This window comes from Podarcis muralis, chromosome 2, assembly GCF_964188315.1.
Source record: "Podarcis muralis chromosome 2, rPodMur119.hap1.1, whole genome shotgun sequence".
Lineage (NCBI taxonomy): Eukaryota > Metazoa > Chordata > Lepidosauria > Squamata > Lacertidae > Podarcis > Podarcis muralis.
The window spans coordinates 35,200,277-35,221,721 of record NC_135656.1 but is presented as its reverse complement, the minus strand read 5'-3'; the positions used below and the strand labels follow the sequence as shown (position 1 = coordinate 35,221,721).

The 21,445-nt window shown below is 42.5% G+C and overlaps 1 protein-coding gene across 4 annotated transcripts in view; it reads right to left on the bottom strand.

Annotated features, from left to right (window-relative positions):
• The window catches only part of UNK (unk zinc finger), a 47,003-nt gene that overhangs the window by 4,179 nt on the left and 21,379 nt on the right, over positions 1–21,445 (bottom strand). For 3 of the 4 annotated variants that reach the window (XM_028716928.2, XM_077924211.1, XM_077924212.1), the window contains 11 exons: positions 20,645–20,762; positions 19,295–19,379; positions 17,244–17,386; positions 16,184–16,231; positions 14,480–14,680; positions 13,274–13,342; positions 12,235–12,409; positions 10,145–10,246; positions 7,659–7,847; positions 3,277–3,458; positions 1,072–1,329 (listed from right to left, as the gene is read on the bottom strand). In XM_028716928.2, the coding sequence (XP_028572761.2) occupies positions 1,072–1,329; positions 3,277–3,458; positions 7,659–7,847; positions 10,145–10,246; positions 12,235–12,409; positions 13,274–13,342; positions 14,480–14,680; positions 16,184–16,231; positions 17,244–17,386; positions 19,295–19,379; positions 20,645–20,762 (1,570 nt within the window). The remainder of the gene's footprint in view (positions 1–1,071; positions 1,330–3,276; positions 3,459–7,658; positions 7,848–10,144; positions 10,247–12,234; positions 12,410–13,273; positions 13,343–14,479; positions 14,681–16,183; positions 16,232–17,243; positions 17,387–19,294; positions 19,380–20,644; positions 20,763–21,445) is intronic. The other variant, XM_028716929.2, reaches the window with a different exon arrangement.

Genomic DNA, 21,445 nt, shown 5'->3' with positions numbered 1-21,445 from the left:
CCAAACGGGTTGTCAGCAAAACAGAACAGAGCCCTGGTACACTCAGGAGGCAGCCATTAAAGGGTCAGAGACATTCACAAGGAGTAGACAAGGGAGAACCCACAGACATTTTTAGGAGGGCGGTGGAAGAAACTGGAGTACAAAAGAGGCGGAGGAGTCCTTTGCCTCTCTCTCTGCAACCGCCTCCCTGTTCCTATGCCTGACCTCCCCACATCCCTCTCTCCTCTTCCCGTCACCTGTTCTGAGAGTTCCTTTGAGCAGACAGCATGCAAAATGGCATAGATGGCAGTCATGAACTTGGCATAGATCAAACTCCTGGCAGTGACTCCTCCAGCCTGCTGGCTCTGTTAGGTCACTGAAGGAAGGAAGTGGCTTAGGCTGCAGCCAGGACCCAAGATGCATAGGATACAGCTGTTACTGCTCTTGCCTAGCAAGCAGCTCTATGGAATGTGTGGGCAAGAGGACCCCGCCCCCCACAAACTGTCTGTGTTCATTCCCGCAGCGAATTCAATCCCACCCACCCCACCCCCATCTCACAGGGAAATGTGTATATGCAGCTCTTGTGCAGTATAGGTTTTTTGGGGGGAAACAAGATGACATTTTGACTCTCTCCCCCCACCCCCAAGATCAATGCTATGGGGCTGTAAATGTTTTTAAGGCAGTGTCAAGTTATGTACTACCAAATAAAATCCCTTTCCACCTTCCTTCAACCACCCGGAAACATGGGGAGTCTGTGTGTGCCATTTCAGCATATTCTACAGGCCCAAGTCATTACATGGGAGCCCAATGTGGGATTTGCTTCCAGGTACCAGACATACCATACTCTGATCCAGAGGGAAATGCCCTTTCCTATTGTCATGTTATAAGCCTTGCCTGCTGGCTGAGAGCATTCTAGTATAAAACTGCACCCCCTCATCCAAGAAAGAATGGGACATTTCATGGTTGCCAAGTCTATGGGGTTCTAAATGTACCACGGATTAAAAATGCAAACTTCACAGTTGCTGCTTTTATTAAAGATTCAAAAAGGAAGCTAAGTTAATTGTGGGACAAGACTTCTCACTCAAGACCTACCTTATCAACTCTTTCCAGGTTGGCACGCAGCTGTTTTTGGAGATTATAGAGTGTGGAGAGGGAGAGGGTCTCTACATCAGAGAGCGAACGCAGGAACTGGGGGTCCTGGCCAGTGTGGATCCTCTCCACTTCCTCCTGGAGTTTCTTCACTTGCAGCTCCAAGGCCTCCCTCTGCTCCCGGGCTAGCTCACATTCTATGGTTGCCGTGTTGGCACGATCATTAGCTTCCTCAGCTTCCTTTTTCCAAGCATCACAGGCCTGTGTATCCCAAAGGAAAAGTCATTTGTGATTTGGGGAACAGTGTGGGGGTGGGGTGGGAGAGGAGGATGTGAAGTGAATTCTCTCATCTCCTCACTTGGCTTCACTCCGCAGCTTGAATAGTTTCCCCAGCATTCTATTTAAAGGCTTTGTATATGGAGCAGATTTCTTGTATCTATACAAACTCCTGAAATCAGTGTGAGACAAAATATGGCAAATTTCCCAAGCAAACATTATGCACACAGTACTGGCAAAAGGTGTACACACACATTGGATCCTAGAGTGTTTATCTTCTCAAAAATATATTCACATGGCAAGAAAGCACCATGTATCTATTTTGGTGGTGATGGGGGAGGAATTGGTATTTTATTATTGTAAGCATAATAAAGCAGTTAAAATAAAGTAGTAGTAGTTGTGTACTTATATAGATTATTTTAGTAAATTGTTCCCCCGAAGCTTGAAAGGCAGCCTTCTCCAGCTCTGGGCTGTTCTTTCCTTTTGGCACAATAATTGCCCAGAGGTGGAATGGACAGGTTTTTGGGAACACACCCCATAGCTAATGAGATCCTTTCAATCCGCACACACAGAAGTGACACAAAGGTTTTCTAGCCCAGGTATCCACATTTTACCACAACTCCTCTATAGGTTATTTTAGCTACATGGCTTTAAGTGCTTTGAAGTGGAGCATCCTGCCTGCCCAGCTGTTATGGACTGGCTGGATACAGAAGAGTGGTCCCAAAGGAACCCCCAGGGCAAGAAAGCTCACAGCCAGGGGATTGGTGGTGGGACAACAACGTATGGTCAGAGGGAGAAGCGGAAGCAAACTGGGAGGAGGAGGAGGTGTTGGAAGCTGAAGAGGCCACAGGGTTTAGTGAGCAGGAAGAGGCTGTGGCAGAGAGCACTCCAGAAGCAGAGGCAGAAGCAGAGTGGGGTCAAGAGGCAGAGTAGGGGCAGGCTGCAGAAGACGCCAGGGAGTCTTCCTCTCCTACTGCAACCAGCTCCTGTCCCTCCTGGTCTCCCAGACCACACAGAGCAATCAAGAGGGCAGAGCAATGAGATACAAGGTGGCAGAGCCTTAGGCTGGTGGGGAAACAACTGGAGGAGGAGCCTTGGAGAGCAGAGGGAAGGCAGGGACTTTCAGTCCTCACAACTGCCTCATTAGGGCAAGACCTACTGGGAAGGGTTGCTGTGATCACTAGGACTGAGCTGTTTTGTTTCTTTGAATAATGAATTAACTTCACTGGCATCAGGTGCTTTATTGTTTTATTGCTGACCTATGCCTGACTCCAGCGCCTAACACCAGCTCAGGGAACAATTTACTAAATGCAATCCATCTGTCTCAATCTAGTTATGGGAACAGTTTAGCAAAAAGCATATATTCACACCCACCCTAGTCTTGTTAGCCAACCTGGCCAGAGCGGGGTGAAAACGTACATCCCCAGACGGAGAACATTTACACAGCATCTTGAATGCAGAAGGAGAGGCTTACCATTCTTTCAGTGCACAGCTACTAACCTCAAAATAATTAGAGCATTACTACAAAAAGGTGAGGAGCATATCAATTTTCAGGGGATACATAAATCAAAAGGCTTGGGACAATTGGAAAGGTGTGCTCAGATACAACTGGAAAGAAGCCAATACTCCTAGAGGAACACTAGCAACCTTGGCATGAACATTTTCAAATCCTATTACAATTTGCAACCTACTCCTCAGCATATCTAAGGTATCAATCGGTTTCTTTCTCCATTGATAAGAGCTAAAAAAGAAAAACAAACAAAACTCCCGTGTCTGCTGTGAAGGAACTATGTTACAGTATAACACACACCAAATCTGACTTTGTATATTATTTTTGGACCCTCAAACTATTTATTCAGCTGTTAGGTGGATGCTTTTGCCCATTAGTATCCTGGCAAACCACTCTCACTCACCCCTCCCAGCGGACGCTACCTGTTTGGCTTGTTTCCAAGATTCTTCCCACTGCTTTATTGTGCTGTTAGCTTCATCCAATTCCTGCCGCAGCCTGGCCAGCTCAGCAGCACCTGGACCCGACAGAAATGCAGGCGAGGTACTGGGTGAAAAACTTCCAGAAGCAAAGTGCTCCCATATGCTGCTGTTCATCCCGTTTAAACCTGTTTCATGCAGACAGGAAGGGGGGAAATGTTATGTCACATATATCCCTGGATTACCCCTTTTCTTGCCTGGCACTGTTTGGAAAGGGAATGAAATGGTTCAATATTTCACAGGGCATTGATTCATTTGGGGATTCTGGGGAGGGACATTCATGTACCTGCAGAGTTACTGTTTGTCACTCCAGCTTACACAGAAGAAATGGCAACACGGTAAATATTCTCTACGTTTAAAAAATATGACACATGGCATGCTGGTTCCAAGAGTGCTACTGAGCACTTTGTACTGCATCTAACCTATAACTGCTGTGCAGAGAGATACAGGCTTAGATGCACCACACAGGGAAGATCTCCACGTGAGACACTGGCCACAGCGCAACTAAAACAGATATGCTAGCAACTGCCAGTATAAGCAGAGGCCTGGTTAAACAGCAAAACCTGTGTGTGGATTGTTTTAAAAAAGCCCTTAGCCATTAATCTTGTAACTTCATTAATCAATCTAATTAGATCTTATTCCAAACATTGTTGCAATTCACACTTCTACTTTTGAAAGATTTTTCTCTAATATTACACCATTTTGTTTTGATCAGAATTAGAATCGTTTTAACAAACCAAACCCATATGTGATTTGAATACATTAGTATAAGAATCTACAAGTGCAATACTTAAGATCTATTCACCACGTGAAGTTCTTCAGTACAAACCAGCACTAAGCCATTTTTCGTGTCCAAATCTGTGCCTTTGCTGATCTTACTCAGAAGTTCATCTGAGGAACCAGCTCACTTCACATCAGAACTGGCCCTCAGATTTTGTTTTTGTTTTTGTTTTGTTTTTTAGAATAAGGCAGTGTTTAATACTAAGGGAAATAAAGCTCACTGCACAGTTTACATTTTTATGAGAGTGCTTAAAAATGTACTGTGCAATGAACATGTGCTTGCAAAAACACCTGTATAACACCAGGGGCAGGGATTGGCTGAGGTTCCCAGCTGAGTCTTACACCTGCTTTTTCTGCTCCAAATAATGCAAAATGCCTCGCCATCTCAAACCAGGTGGGAATAAATTGGATACAGTTTCTTCTGCTGCTGTTTTCTGCCAGAGCTCACACATACAAAGGGTAGGTTGCAAATAGATCCACAGAGTCTGTGGAGCAACAGAGAGTGCTCTCCAGTAGTGCTCCATGTGATGGGGTGGAGCTGTGGAGCTGCTCCTTTTGGATAGGGCTGAAGTCAGCCTGCGTGGCAGCACTGGCAGAGCCAGTCGAGTGCTCCTGCTGGTGTGCCTGCATAGCCTCAACCTATCCCAGCCCCTTGCAGGCAGCAACACTGGTGCCAGAAGTGTGCCCCTGCAGCTCCACCCCACCCGACACACCACTACTGCTGCTCTTATTCTGTCATAACAAATTATGTATTCTTGTAAACCACTTAGAGGGCTTACTGCAATCAAATGGCATGCCAATTTTGTTAAATAGATAAAATAAAGTGTATTTCCTACAAAAATATGCTCCGGTAGAATAAGCTGCAGTAGAAAAATATCTGCAATACTATTCTAGGTGTTTTTAGTAAAGCTTTCTTCTTCACACTGAATTACCCATCACAGTTTAGTTTTTCCTGTGGAACTAAAGCACTGCTCACCACACTGATTTATTAAGCAGCATGGCTAGTGTGAGCTCATCCTGATTCCAGTCATAGCCGTGTTATAAATTAGGTCACAGCAGAGGAACCAGGTCAAGGGCACATGCTACTGCAGAAGATGATATAAACAATAAAAATACTCTTATCACTTATAAAAGCTAACTCTGCTTCTTAAAATGCCATATGTTTTGCTTTATTTAAAGACCCTGGCTTGCTATTGTGTTACTGTTTTCTATGTATGCATGCTATTTTTATGCAGGAATACATTTTAATAGAGGAGTAAAAAATATATAGCAAAACTGCTTATTGAAAACACATTTTCAACTGATAGCCAGCCTAATGAGCGTCAATAATGCAGATGCCCGTGGTTTGGCTTACAATTAGGCCATGATCTGAATTGAGTCTACACATGCACAAGATGCTTATTGTAAAATTAGTATAATTTTATTTTTTTGTAAGCTACTCCTGATAGTAGTTGAAGGGCAGGGTAAATAAAATCAAACATGTACACATTTACCACTTGCAATATGATGCACCAAGCGGGTGGTTATACAGATGATAGACAAGACGTGATTAAACACATAAAAACAAGTACCTAGTTCTTAATTCTTCCCACATACTTCCTGCACACTGCTTTGTCATTTACCTTATTCTCTCCTGTGTGTCCTGCCTAGACTTTAAACCTCTTTACCAGAGACAGGCACACTTCTATGCTGTACCGTCCATAGGACATTCAGCAAATGCCAAGTGTTGAATTTTCTGAGGTGCTTCCATTTATAGATACTATAGCTACCCCCCAGGTTGTAAAGATTCATTTGTATAATCATGTCTTCTTAACTGGAGCCAATGCTTAACCTTTGAACCTGATTTTGATGCCAGAATCCAGCCCAGGAACATTCTAAGTAACAATAAAGGAATGCTTCTGCTCTTGCCTTCCTACTACCATGGCAAAATTTGATGTAACTGTTCTAAACAGAGCTGGACCAGTCAAGGTGAGGCTGCTGCTTCAGGTGGCAGAAGCCGCCCTAGGTGGCATGCCCACAAGTACCCCGTCTTCCCTGTTGCTTCTATGCAATCAACACTGAAAGGAGCATGATCTTGCCCCAACTCAGTGCCAATGGTGGCGCAGCTTTTCTGCCAAAGGCAGATGTGGCAAGGTGCATGGCTGCGGCAGGAGCAAGTAGGTGGTAGTGGTCAGAGCGGCAGCAGGGCAAAGCAATACTTCCCGTTTCACCTCAAACGGTGAAATGGAACACACCACCCCTGGTTCTAAAGCAGGCCAAATGTTCCTTTAAACAGACAGTATGGGGTGGGTTGTCTTGCAAATGGAAAGTATTCCTGGAACCCAGTCTGACTAATCTTTGCAGTGAGAGATCCAGTTGTAGGGCTGTGTAATGGTAATGGAAGGAACTCTGAGCAAATTCAAAAGTACTCCCATCACTGCACAGCTTTCATGATTTAAAGGAGAGGTTAGGTCTGTTACACATGGAATACTGAGCCCTTGCTTTACTTTGAATATCAAGGGTGACTGACGTCCAACCAACACATTCCGTCAGTGCAAGAATTTCTGCTTACGCAATGAGACGTCCCCTGTCTCTCTGCTCCCTAAATCTACTCTGGAGGGTTGAGGAAACCCCTAGAACAGATTTAGGGAGCAAAGGGGGTGGGGAGAAGTCCCATTGTACAAGTAAAAATGTTTTGGATACAGCCCCAGGAGTCTTTTGGAAACTGTTTAGGAAGAGATAAAATATTTCGCTTCTGATAGGCTTGCAAGTATCTGATTTTCAGAGCTCATGTCTGTTAGCTATAACTGACCAGGTATGACTAAGAGGTCTAAACCTGAAAAAGTCCACTATTCCAAGTGCATCAGAAGCTAATTGCGAATGGTATCACGTATTTGAACCTTTTTCTATGATTGTTGATACTCTGTAATGCAGGAGTGTCTTGCCCAGTGGGATGGAGCCACAGCAGCCTCTGAGCAGCAGAGTCACTGCTGTTTGCCAGGAGAAGCGAGGTGGTAGTAAGATTTGTGCAGACAAATTGGTTGGGGCAAACCAGTGCTCCTGCTGGTGTGTTCACACAGCCCTGACTTCACCACTTCACCTCTACCCTTCCCTCTCCTGGTAAAACAGCAGCAACTCTGTTGAGACGCTACTGCTGTGGTTAATATATGCTCATCCATCTACTGAGCTACTGTTGAGACTATTTGCCTCCTTCTCTTAGCTGCAGAAAGTCTACCTTCTGTGAATTTTGGGTCATCCTTACACATTTGGAATTTGCTTAATTTTTCCTAATGTGTTTTGCTACATTTGCTCTTTGTTGTATGGGTATCCCAAACTATTTTAACTCATCTGTTGTTTGATTATTTTGTGCAGGGAAATTCTTTCTGGGATGTCCTTAGGCTTAGTGAATTCTCCCTCGTCTGATAGGCATTGGGCACAAGATATGTTAGGTGGCAACACAAAATGAGGACATTTAAATGAAAGCTAAGATAAAAGGAAAATACTTACATGGTATAGACAGGTATGTACATGTTCACATGCACACTCTCACATACGCACTGGGCATTTACCTAATGATCCATGAGAAGCTGATGTCCCCAGGAATGTGTTTTCTGATTGGCTTAAGTGTCCCTGGGGCTGATGGAGGAAATGCGATGATAAGCTGACCGGTGGAGAAGGAGAGGCAGAGTGAAAGGAGGCAGAACTTCCAAGGGACCCAGGGATATTTACAGGAGCAGAACTTTGCAGCAAACTCCCACCTGGACAAAGAACACACAGAAAGGATGGGAATGTAGAAGCCATGAGTTATGAGTGGAAGCACAGCACAGGAATTTGAACAGCAGGTGTTTGCTTCACTCTCTGCACCAGTAAAGGACGGGGGAGTCCGGGGTTTTTCTCCACTTTCCATCCCTCTTTACCTTCAGAAAGAGCATTATGAGAACTGTTCCTCTGGCCAAGGAAGGTACAGTAGCAACTTTCTTGGGTGTTAACTGTGCAAAATAGGACATATGGACAGTGTCAACTGTACTCCAACATACAAGGGGGTCATTTAAGAGTTTAAGGGACTGTCAAGAGAGACATTTAGACAGCTTTTTTCATCTGTCTCTCCACAATGACAATAAACTAATTCAAATTATGCATGTTTAAACTAAATTGCTTTTGCACTATCTCCACTGTTTATTAGTGCAAGAGGCTGCATTTCTCTAAAACAAAGAAGTGGCCAGCGATGGTGATAATGGGCATCTTTAAGACTCTTTTCACAGGAACAAGAAAACATGTGTCCATCATATCACATGGATTAAGCAACTACATTTCCAAGGGCTATTGTACTAGTTAAAAATATATTTCCCCATCACATTACATATCCTGCCAAAAATATTTCTGTAAGTTCAAATCCCTCCCCAACCCCAATATTAGGGATGTAAGTTATGTTCTTAATACCAGTTAAACAACAGCAAATGGGGCCGTTTCTCGATATTCAAAGTCAAGGGAGAAGCCACAAATTCAATGGGGCAAATTACAACCTTCATTTTTAATACACCTGTAAAAAACTATACTCTTCAGTAAAAAGATGTCTGAGAAGATCAGATCATTAAATTTCAACACCATAATTATTTCTGCTAGATCTACAGGAAAGAGAATGGGGGAAATCACCTCCCAATCTGAACAACAGAGGAGCTCAGAGGAATCAAACTCAGTAGCATGGGATTTGCTAATGTTGTCAGAATAATAAGAATCTCAGGTTTCATTCTTTGAAAACTCAGTTTTTACCCCTTATGTTTATAAAGCTTGAAAATGCACAGCAGCACCTGTTCAGAAATTAGATTCAGAAATTAAGAGTGCTTCTAGGATGACCTGGGGAGGGACTCTTACATGCCCTAGAACTCTCCATCCTCCTTCTAACCTAGACAGAGTTACAATAGAAGTAACCAACGTGTTATTCTAAGTCAACTCAGGAGGACTGTGATACAAGGTGCTGCCCACAAAACTAGAGTCCTCAATCAGTTTACTGATAATCTGAGGAGCACAGTCTTTGCAACCATCATTAAAAGGGCAGTTACCTTCATGGGAACCAACACTGTGTCTACATTGCATGAAAAACATTATTTGGACCCTATTTTGACTCCTATCTTGAATTGTGATGTCTGCACCGTAAACAGCACCCACTTCCAAATTGTTTTAGCCAGAGTAAGCATAGGCACAATACCAGTGCAGAATTGTCTCATGCTGAATTCTACCTCTTTGGTTTTTGTGAAAGCAGACTTGATCACTTGGGTATGTGGAAAATCATTCTGATTTGTGCTACTGCTCAAATCTGAACCAATATTGAGGGCAGGATGTGGTGAAATAGAATTGTGTATTGATGGAAGGCCACTGCAGAGCATTCTGCAATGGTCTGCAACATACAACATCTGGCACCATGGAGGATCAGGTCTAAGCTGATGGCTATGCCATTCAGAGACAGAGTTCAGACAGCATGAGCGGAAATAGCTACCAATTTGCATGTGGCTTAGTTCACAAAACAACAACAACCTGTGTAAATGCATTATGGGATTCTTACAATAGGGGACCAAGGTTGTAAGGACTATTTTCACCTGAACAACCAGACACACACACAAAATGGACGCTGGTTTGAAATGACCACATACAAATGATGAGATACATATGCGGTAGTTTGTCAATGTGTGGCGATAATGTCTTGCCATGGTCCTGTGACAGCAGAACAGTGAAAACAATCCAATTTGTTTCTCATTATTTTAAAATGACTTCCCGCCCCCCTCCGTGAAATGTTCATGTCATAATTTCATAAACATGTTTAGTGTGTCAAATAAGCCATGTCAATTTCATAAACATAACTGGGACATCTGAAACCAGTGGAATAAATTTCCAATCTGCTAGTCAATGAGAGCCCTTTTGCTCCAAGGTCTCCCATTGGCCGCAAACCAACATATAATGTTAGGACTGGTTTTGAGAGCTTGTTAGGCTGCTTCAGCCAGCTGATGGGGCGAACCCTGCTTGGCAGAAGATCAAAGAAAGCTCTGTTGCTTTCATGTACCTATCATGATGCCACTCGTGTGGGGCACCGAGCTGCTGTCAAATGTCTTCTCCAGGGCAGCCACTCCGAATTCGTTCAGGTCCAGGTCATCCAAGGCAGACTCTGCCAGACAGAGGCACCAATTATATAATACAAAAAGGACCAACAACTTCAAGGGATAGGGAAGCCCAAAGAGCCTACATGCAGAGATGACACTGCTCTGGACAGGAGGATCTATAGGGCCCTGCTCCCCACTGTACAATACTGCCATTAGTCAACAGTTGTCTAAACAAGGCAGCTTTTCATATCACTTCCTATTGTTTTTGAGCCCTAAAAGCTTTCAGCATCAGGTTCTTTCCCACAGATTGACACCAGAAATAAACAGCAATGCAAAACAGATCATCCAGTGACACCTGCTGTACAGCTTGACTTTGGGAAGAAATACATCCAAGGACAGCTTGAATGAAGGGTGCCCATCCCAGTCACCTAGTAACCTGGGTATCCATGATGCATGGTGATTGGAATTTCCCTCTTTTAGGAATTCCACAATGGAGCAGTGACTTGGGTTGCAATTCAGTGGAGGAGGAGATGGGCAGTAGGAATGAGGTGCAGGTATGGCAGTGGAAAGAAGGGGGTCGAGTGCAGCAGTCAGGTGAGGGGCATCGGGGAAAGGGGATGGATTAGCATACCCTAGGAAGCAGGCTATAGCCAGCAGTGTCCCAACAATGGATCAGCGATACATAGCATGGGCATTGCCAGTTGGGATGAGATGAAGCAAGCCTCTACAGGTTCTTCCCAAGTGTCATTTCTAGCCAATTTAATATGTCCAGCAAATATGCCCCATTAATGTTGTCTCTCAAAGAAAAGTATGGCATGTGTTATATTCATGTTACTTCAGAAATGTGGACCATAAAATAGATCACAGTTTTCTGTATTGAAATGGTTGCTCCCCAGCCCCTTTTTCCTCCAAAGCCAGTATTGTGGTTTGGCGTTTTTCCAAAAGGTTGCTTTTCGAGCCTTTCACAAAAAAGACTGCAATTCCCCACAGGATGCCTATTAAAATGTGTAACAAGAGCCTGTTTGGGGCTAAAGAAGTTGCCCTTCCTGTCCTCCACCACACTACTGCAAACTTTTCATTTCAAAGCCAGGAATTCTCTTTTTGTTTTTTATCATTCCAGGCAGAAGGGGCCGGGGCGGGATCACTCTGCTGCCCTTCTGGGAGCAACGTTAGTGTTGCCTTCTGGGATGGGCAGGGTAGCAGTGAGGTTGGGGTTGGAAGGGTGAACTGGCAGAGCCAATCCGAGCCCTGATCCTGCCTCCACGCTGCCCCTGCACCATCCCAGTAAGCAGCAATGGTGCTCCTTCTGGGAGGGTAGTGGCACAGCACTGTTATAGAACATAAACCATTAGCAATCATAATAAGATATCTGGACAATGAGAGGCCAACATGAAGCAACACTATATATCCCCTGTTTAGAAATAATAAAAAATAGTAAATAAAGTTGTGCCTGAGGAGAAAATAAAAAGGGAAATACCTGCTCTGCACAATATGTGCTATTAATCTCCTTGGGAAATCAGGAGATTAAAATACGGTGACATACCACACCCTGGAAGGGAAGTATAAACAAGGTCCTTTTAAATCTTCACCTAAGGCACAGACTGGCTATGGACTTCTGCTGATGTGTTCAGATCCGAGTTTCATCCTTGTAAAATTTATGAAAACAGTTGCTCAACCACAAATTACACCTGTCACATGAATTAAATAGAGTCCTGGACTGGCCCAATACAGTAGCACTTTGGGCCAAATTTGTGATCTGTAAATTTAGCAAGCATAAAGTAAGATGAAGGATAGCAAACAAGACATCAATTTCACTACACAAAAAATTCAGAGCAATCATAATATCCAGTTCACCATATTGACACATTTTTATATAATTCAGAGCTGAAATTATGATGCGTGGAAGACTGTGCATGTCATATTAGCCGCCTCTAAAAGAAAGATGGGATTCTGCAAAAATTCCCCAGGTATCTAAATCTACAACATGCTCCTATTTCCCAGGCTGATTATATTCCCTTTCAGAGCTGGTCCCCATGAGTATAGGCAGTATTACCTATCACAGACTCCACTGTGTCACTGGTTGGGTAGAATGGAAGGGCATTTGCATTCATGCCAGGGACACTGCTTGTGCCTGCTGGGCTTGGCGGTGTTGCTGCCAAACTAGAAGTGATACTAGAAGAGATGCTAGATGTCAGTGGGCTGCCAACAGGAAGAATCCCCAATATATCCTGAAAGAGGGAGACATATATTTAAACACTGGATAATTCATTCTCAGCATGCAATTTAAAAAGTGTATGAGCAAGTCCCTAGCTCTGGGGGTGCCAACATGGCGCTCATGTGCACAACAGAACTCTTGAGGACTTTCCCTGGTGCCCATAAAGCCTCCTCTCCCACTTACCCTTCCATCATGAGATGGAGAGAGTGGTAACTTTTGCTGCCCCCCTCCCAAAAAAGTAAATAGTTCTGAAGGAGGAAGTTGAAAGAATGGCACCCTTTCCCGCTTTCTCTTCCAGCTCTATCTACTTTTCAAGACTCAGAGTAGAATCTGAGCTTTGAAAAGCCCATAACAGGCTCTCTTTCTCATTTCCCTTGGGAAAGAGAACTCTCTCTCTCTCTCCATATATATAAAATTTATAGCACAGACTTCTATATCAACATACATTCAGGGCAGTTCACAGTAGTTAATATACAACGCAATGCCAAAACAAATATATGCTACAGTTATGAAGGACAACTTTGATTCTTTTAGAACACTTCTCATACATTATCAGCGGCATCATATAATCATAATTATGTACAATTTTATCAGAATAAGGTTCAGTGAGCTGTACTAAACCTTTCTTTAATTATCTCTGCAGCTGAATTCATATTTAGATTTCTAATTTGGATGCTCCTCTATATGCACAGCCTCAGCATTTGCACATACCTGAATATACATTTGTTAGGGACTATTTAAAAAAAAAAAAACAACTCTTAGGAAAATACCACCACCCACCCATATATCATCCAGCATCCACAAGTAGGCTTGGAAGCCATGGATGAGATGGCATAAACACACAGGAATAGTCTAGGGCCAATTTGGGGTAACATACCTGTTTTGGTTGTAACAGAGGCTGTTCTTGGGTTCTATGTTCCAAGGAATGGGATTTAATCTTTGCCTGCTGCAGTAAACAGAACAAAAAAGAAAGACGAGTGGAGGGGGAGTATACAAATGTGAAATTGCTGACTTCAAGCATTTGAGAGGGCTATGGGATTCTAACAAAACTTTCTCTATTTGGCTGCTCCCAGAAAGTTCAGAGCCCATTAGACAAGGAAAAAAGTATTAGACAATAAATGGTAGTGGGGATTCCCAGCACATATGGTACTGATAACTTGGATGTAAATCCAATTGAAATAAATGAAATAAACTTTCCAAGTTTTAAACATGCATATGATTGCCCTGTAATCTTTGTACTCCACTGTGACTCATGTGGTGAGATTAACAATGAAAATAAAGTGTGGAATGTTTTCTTAGTCTATGCCTGGTAAGGAAAAAAATGGGCATTTAAGGAAAAGTTGGTAAGAAAAATCCTACTCCATCAATACTCCAGAATAAATGTTAAAGTCCCAGTTATGCTGGTCTGCGACTGTAATAAAGTTTGTTGTTGCTGTAATATTCCCAGTGGCTTCTCTGCAAGCATGAGATTATTTTATATCTTCATGAAAATATTCAAATATGTCCATTTTAAGTATCACTGCAGTTATATTCTAAATGCCTTTTTTCAGGGATTCAGGTAGTTGGTCTGACACAGTCGAAATAAATTAAAAAATAGTCCAGTAGCACCTTAGAGACCAACTAAGTTTGTTCTGGGTATAAGCTTTTGTGTGCATGTACACTTCTTCAGATATTTTTTCAGGAAGAAAAATAATCCCTTTAGGCTAAAAATATACCGTGATAAGTGCACTAACACGGATAGCAAGGATATTAATTTTCTTTATGCCAAGGAACTCTGACTCGGGTCCTTGCCTGGAAAAAAACGTTTCGAGAAATGTGTCTCTAGACTAGCCCAATAGAAAGTTCCAGGTGGCTGATTTTGTGGTATGTAAAAAATATGTAAAGTTTGCTTCAGATTCTTTCTTTGGATTACTTGATTATGTATCACAATACCAGGAGCCCTTGTGCCGTGCTTGTCTAGCGCCAATTTCGTAGCTTAGGGAAGTACCAAGATGTTTCACCAACATATTGCAGTGGTTTGGGCAGTTGGCTTCAAAGCCAATATGAAACCCTTAGGTCCCTTTTCCCTGTACTCCCCACCTACCTGGCATTTGAAATTCTTTAGGTACTCTGCTCCAACCAAGTCTTCCCGCTCAAATCCTGGTGCCTTCTTGTAGCTGCTGGCTGCAGTTACTGAATCTGTGGGGAAGCCAATGCTTTCCAAACTATGGGGTTTTCCAATGGCACCAGGAGGAGACCCACATATATTAGATGGGCTTCCAAGACTGCTATTCCTACAGAGAATCTAATGGAAGAAGGAAGAAAAAAACAGCACAGGTCACAACATGAGTGGAACTCATATAGTGTGCAGTTACAGATTCCTAGGATTGTAACATTCTGTCTTGCACTACTGCAGATGGCCTTCGATGGAAAAACCTCCAGATAACTAAGTTGTTAGATTCAGCTAGGTCAACTGGGAACATAAATCACAAGTTTTCATGCTTTAGCATCTCAGAAATGCACAACCGTATCTTGATCCCAGAGACAATCTCATATTCTTCTCATTCAGCTCACAAGTTCTTCATGCTCTCTCAAGTGACATTTAGAAACCAGCACAGCCAACATAATCCCATAGCAGAACACATATTTCTAGTGCAAAACCTTGTTGCTTCTTCAGAATCTTACAATTCTATGCTTCAAGTTTAAAAGAAAAAAAGTATAAAAAATGTGACATCAGTCTGTGCTTTAGAAAATAGAGGTGGTTGGGAAGTGGTTTATAGTGATCATAGTGCTGAATATTTTCACTCAGCACACCTTCTTACTCTTATTCCCATAACCCAAATTCTTTGTATCAGTTTTCCTACATATTTACAGCCCCATATGAACCATGTGTTCCATTCTTCCTTGACCTAAATTGATAAATATTTTTAATTAACTTAATGTTTTCATTTATTAAAACATTTACACCCTACCTTTCTGTAGAAAAATGCTTAAGGCAGCTTACAAGTACAGAATTGAAAGCAACTAAAAACTTCTTTTGAAATGTTTGATTGCATCACTCTTATTGGGGACTTCCCATCCTTCCCTGTCATAAATAACTATGGTTATTGGACCCATCACAGCAATGAGAAAAATGAGAGTTCTTTAGTATTTATGCACAACTGGGAGAGAGAACTTCCAAATTATCAGAAGCCACTCGGCTTTGTTTTTTACATATGCAGTCATTCAAGGTTGCTTTGCTAAAGAACCATGGACAAAAGAAAAGGAGAGTATCTTCAGGACAAAATGTTTAATGGCTGAGTGCTTTGTCAGGAATTCTGTACTTAAGAGTTTCTAGGAGATGTTTATGTGGATATTCATAGCCATAAGGACTAGAAACTTTTAGGGAATCTAATTTATGTGCCCAACGGCACATAATGGAAGGACATTGGAAGAGCCTGCTGGATCAGGTCAATGGTCCATTTGGCACAACATCCTGCTCTCACAGTGGACAACCAGATGCCCGTGGGAAGCCTGCAAGCAGGATATGAGCACAACAGTACTCTGCCTATCTGCAATTCCCAGCAACTGGTATCCGGAGGCATACTGCCTCCCAACAGTGGAGGTATAACAAGCCATGTTGGCTGAGAGCTACTGATCTGCAAACATACAGGACTGTGGCAAACATAACAACTGTTTCAAAATGTAAAACAGATGAGGTTTGAATTAAGGAAGAGGGGACTGTTGGGAGCCTCTTACAATAACAATTTTCATTCAACCAGCACAGGTTGTATAATGCTCTCTCTCCCCAGTTAGAGTTGATACTTACTGTAGTAGAAGTGGGGCTGGTTGGCAGAGTTCCTGGTTTATTCCATACCTACAGTCAAAGACAAAGACATAACACAGAATATGTGGGATGAGCAATTTATTTAACTTTAATCAGTCATACGTAATAGGCATAATTAAAACATCATTCACTCGGCTTGCAGCCTACATACACAGCTGAGCAGGCTGAAGTAACAACAGACAAAGGGTGCTTCAGTATGACAAAAGCAGGTGGACTTGGAAGGAGACATTACAATTTGCTCGCCAAAAGGTGAGAGTGTGAGCTTGCCACTAGACAGCAGGATGTCTACTTCTAAACAGTGACTTGATATGATTCACTAGAAATATGCAAGACTCTCCCAAGGGATAACTACAGCTTAATTTTAGCTTAACATGAAAACAGAGGGCAACTACCCCAGGTTAAATTCTTCAAACATATCATAGTACACAAGCTCCAAGGCTGTATTCCCAAACATTTAGTTAGGAGCAGCTGCCACTATTCACAAGGTAAGCAATTCAGATGAGACCTATACAACAGAGCTCAGCACCCACAACAAGAGATTGCACTTTATTCAAGAGGAGAAAAGCAAAACCATGCAAACATTTTAATGATTTGAATAGGTGTTCTAGAAGCAGTCATTTTCAGATGAAGAAAGAGTACTTCCCAAATGGGACAAATTCTAAGCAGGGAGCATTACAACAGTATTAAATTTCACAGAAAAGCCTTGGGCTGCTCCATATGGCAGCTCGAAAATGACTTCCAAGTAAATTTAAAGCAGCTCAGCTTGTCTAATCCAGTTTGAAAGTGGCAGTTGTGATTTAAACCCATGCCACTATGTTCCTTCAAAATCTCAGCTCACAGATGGAAACCTGTTTTGCATCCCAGTGCTCTGCCAACCCCCACAAATTCTAAGTAAATTTTATGGAAAAAATATAGGCACCATTTCCTTAATGTAACGTATTTGAGTCCGAGGGGGCAGCTTCTTCCTCTAGAAGGCATTCATATTTAGAGAAGTCTGCAGTAAAAACCTACAAAGTGAAGAACTTTCAAAATTTCTACGTACATTGCTAAGGTCTGGGGCTTGTGGACTAGAAGGGCTGACGGGAACAGAATCGCCTGCTGCCGAGGGCATATACATTACAGGGCCTGTTTGTGTAGGACTGGAAACAGAGGATGTTGATTGTAACTCTTCATTAAGTGGAGGTTCTGTAAGAAACACAAAACAAAAACATGACACAATGTATGCAGAAAAATGAAAATGGATCTTATGGTTCTCCTAAGTGCAGAGGTTCCATAGATCCATATCTATTTGCAGCAATCCTCATACCAGCACAGAAGTAACACAAAGTTGATAAATGTTTGGTTTGTTGCCTTGAGTGTCTTAGCTTTTCGTAAAATTATAAATTACACTCTTAAAGCAATGACAGATGTAACGATTCATTCAAAAGACCTGCTGAATCAGGGTTTCCATCTCTAATGTTCAATGATGGCTAAGAATACCTTGACGGTTATGACTGACACTCCAATTCTAAGCATATTTACTAGGTAAGCAAGCTTACAATTTCAATGATGCTTTCTTCTGTATGCTTGCTTAGAATCATAGCCGAAAGAATGTAAGACTATAACAACAACCCTCTTGGATCAGACCAACTGTCTACACAGTACAGAATTCTATTTCCAACTATGTCCAACCATATGCTTCTGGAAAGCCCAGGTGTGAGGCATGGCTGTAGCCAGGGGGCCGGGGGGGTAGCTGTCCCACCCAAATTAAGTAAATAAATAAAAAAAACACAATTGTGTTGCAGATAACTTGGTTCTGCCCCCCCCCCCCGCAACATAAAGTCTGCCTCCCTGAAATAAATCCTGGCTACACCCATGATGTGATGCCTAAAGGCAATAGCCCTTCCCAGTTGTTAGCCCTCTGTTTTGGAACAGAGACAGAAAGACCTTAGTATTGAATGTGAAACACTCATTTGATTTCAGAACGCTAGAATTGATTTTTTTTTTACGTACAGAAAGATCCCATGTTCCCAATAGCGCAAACTAGACAATTCATATGGCAGAATAGGTTATGTATGGAGAAACAAGAGCTGTAACAGTTGTTCTGAATCTGCGTGGCAAGCCCACCCTGAAATGTCTGGGGCACCTGGAAGGGAAAGAATATGAAGTAGATCCAGTCTTCAGCTCAGCAGACAAGATCTGGGTGGGTTCAATGGAGAGGACATTTACCGATTCAGACTGGATTTGCGGGGGTGGCTTTGCCTTCATTCCTCCAAAGTGATTTGCAGAGAGTGGGTAGTTCAAAAATCATTTCAGCTTTCTTCTTACATATTTCAGGTTAGGGCAAGACACTGTTTATTTCACTTTTAATGCCAGTGTTGAGCTACAGCAGGGGTAGTGAATCTGTGCCCCACTAGTCGTGGTTGAATAACAACTCCCATCATTCACAACGACTGACCAGGCTGGGAGTTGCAGTCCAACAGCACCTGGGGAGTCACAGATCCCCCCATCCATACTTACCAGTGCCTTGCTGAAGAGGAAAATCCTATCACCGCTCCTCCCTCTATGAAATATGTCTTGATCAAGTGTCCAAAAATTCTTGCCCATCGTTTCTAAGAATCCAACCAAGTGATCTGTGCCACATTGATCTGGCTTCTTAAAAAGAAATCTCAAAAGCAGAAAACTCCTTCACGAAAGGATCAGGTCAAATACTACAGCAGATGAGTTCTTTCCTTTCCTCCACAGAAAGAAATTGTGTGTTCACAGCCTCAGGCAGGCAAATTACAAACCAGCAGCCCAAAATGCCCACAGCGAAACTTAAAACTGTACATTACCTTGAGTGGCCACTAGGTGTCACTTAATTTTGAGGAAATGCAACTAGAGCGCACACCATCTGGTGGCTAAAGAGTCTTTTCCAAAGTAAAAGATACAACACACAAAATAAAATCCACTGGAATATTTATTTTTGAATTCTTTCCCATGACTTGCTGAGGGGAGGGGGGTAATTTGTTTTGAATTTTGCTTGATCCAGCAAATGAAGTCCCACTTTGAACCCAGGATGACACTTCTCTCACAGCTTACACTTTATTGCTAGATAAAGATAAGACCACCTACGTTCTACATGTGCAAAGGCACAGAAGGGTCCTCGGGGGCAGCTGCCAGACTGTTGCATGTCATTACATTTTGTTGATTTGTAGATCTGGGGGGGGGAAAGCACAAAATGTGATGCAAGTGAGCACATATAGTTATCTATAATGATTTTTAAAAAAATAAAAATAAAACTATACCAAGAAATGCAACTGAGTTTGATGTGCCTCAGTTATGCTTTACATATAACTCTGATCCCAAATTATATTTGACATTCACAGAATTAATTTTAGCAGTATTACCATTGATTATACACATTAATACAGTTGATTAGAACGTCATCACAATATTTTGCACGTCTGCTCAAAAGTTTGGCTGGACTTACTCCCATATAAGTGTGTATAGGACTGCAGCTTTAATGACTCTTGCAACTTACTGAATGATGGTCCTGTGCATACACTGGCTCTATCTAAGGATCCAGAATCAGATCACAAAATAAGTATCCATTCAAGTATCCATTCAAGAGAAGTGTTTCCATGTGTATATGGATCCATGGGAACCACTCCCAAAGCCCCTGCCACCCAATGCTGCCAGAACAGCAGTCTTTGGGGAATGAGGAAAGGAACCATAGTTGAACTGCTTCAACTATGTTTAACTAGAGTTTGAAAGGATCCTGCTGATAGACAGGGCAGCCATGTCCCAACAGTAACATCAAATGTTGCTAGAAAACACATGGTCTTCTTATGATAAGGGTTGTGTACACTAAGACTAACTCTGCTGTCCTTGTATGCACAGGTGTCAGTTCCCAAATTCATCACACATTCTGTTCCAACTATGAAAGCCTTCATGACATTTAGTTCCCCATCACTGTTCTGACTTTGCTCTGAATACCTTATGAGACGGTAAAAATTCTTTTTTCGCATTTTGGACGAATTATGTCTCAAATTCAGAAAAACAAGGCAAGGAGTCAGCCTAGCCCCTCAGGGTACTACCTAGATCTCATGCACCTCCCTCAGCCTCTTGTGTCTTCTAGGCTTCCGCATGCGCCATAGTCCACTCCAAATTTTCTCACTCTCCTACATCCAACCATTAAGCCCCATTTGGCCCCTCACCTTGGTTCCTGCAGCCCCTGCCAGCTGTACTCTCAATGTCCAAGGAAACATTCTTCCCAGCATGTCTAGATGGCAATAGGAGCACTTATGGGTGAAGAATCCAAGATCTCAAGCAATTTCAGCTCCTCAGGACCCCTTGGATTCTTTCTCTTCCAGTGTTATTGTACTTTTTATTAGAAGTGTTACTGTTTATCAGCACATATAAACCCTGGAGCCCCTCCATTTATCTAGCCAGGCAGCCAACAGGAAGGGTTGCTCACTGTACCTCTGGATGAAATTGTTGTTCTGTGCGGGTGTGACAGTACTGGCATGCATCTCCATTGTCACACTTACTGGGATCTCCCCACTCATCTCCATGTTTCACACTGGGGCATGGGGATGACCTGCATAAAGAAGGCAGCAATGGTACAGAATAAGTAACCCAATTCCAACTCGGTACCATCAAATAAACTTATCTCACTGTCCCAAACAGGGATGCCCAGTCTACTGCTTCCATATATCCCTGCCGCTTACTTCTGCATATTGAATACCTTAGCTACCTGCAATATAGCTTTTCCCAAGGCAGTGAAAGGTTTTACTTCATTATGCAGAACTAGATACATATGATTTCAGGTCACATTGAATTAGGACAGAAGCTGGTGGGTTTCAAGAGGACAGTCTTCTTTGCCCCCACAGAAGAGGAAAGCACACAACAGCAGGAGACAAGGTAACAAACTGACCAATGCTTGAAATACAGTTTGAACATGAACGGTGGGAGTTTAATGGAAACCTGTGATCTCAGAGAGATACCTTTTCATGTGGCCTTTCTATTTGAAGTATTAAGTCTCCAACGTGTAACACAATTTTCACAAGGACTAGAGATTCCCACTCTGAAAACTGCGCTAGCACTATGTTGCTATAAAGCAAATTCTAGGGGTTGCACAGAGATTAAAAGATACAGAGTCTAATAGACATGATACATAAGGAAAAAGGAAGGAGGAAGGAAGAGAACAGCAGTAGAATTCCAGCACCAATTTTTGAAGTTATATCATCTCAACAATTATTAAGTACTACTTTTAAGTACTAC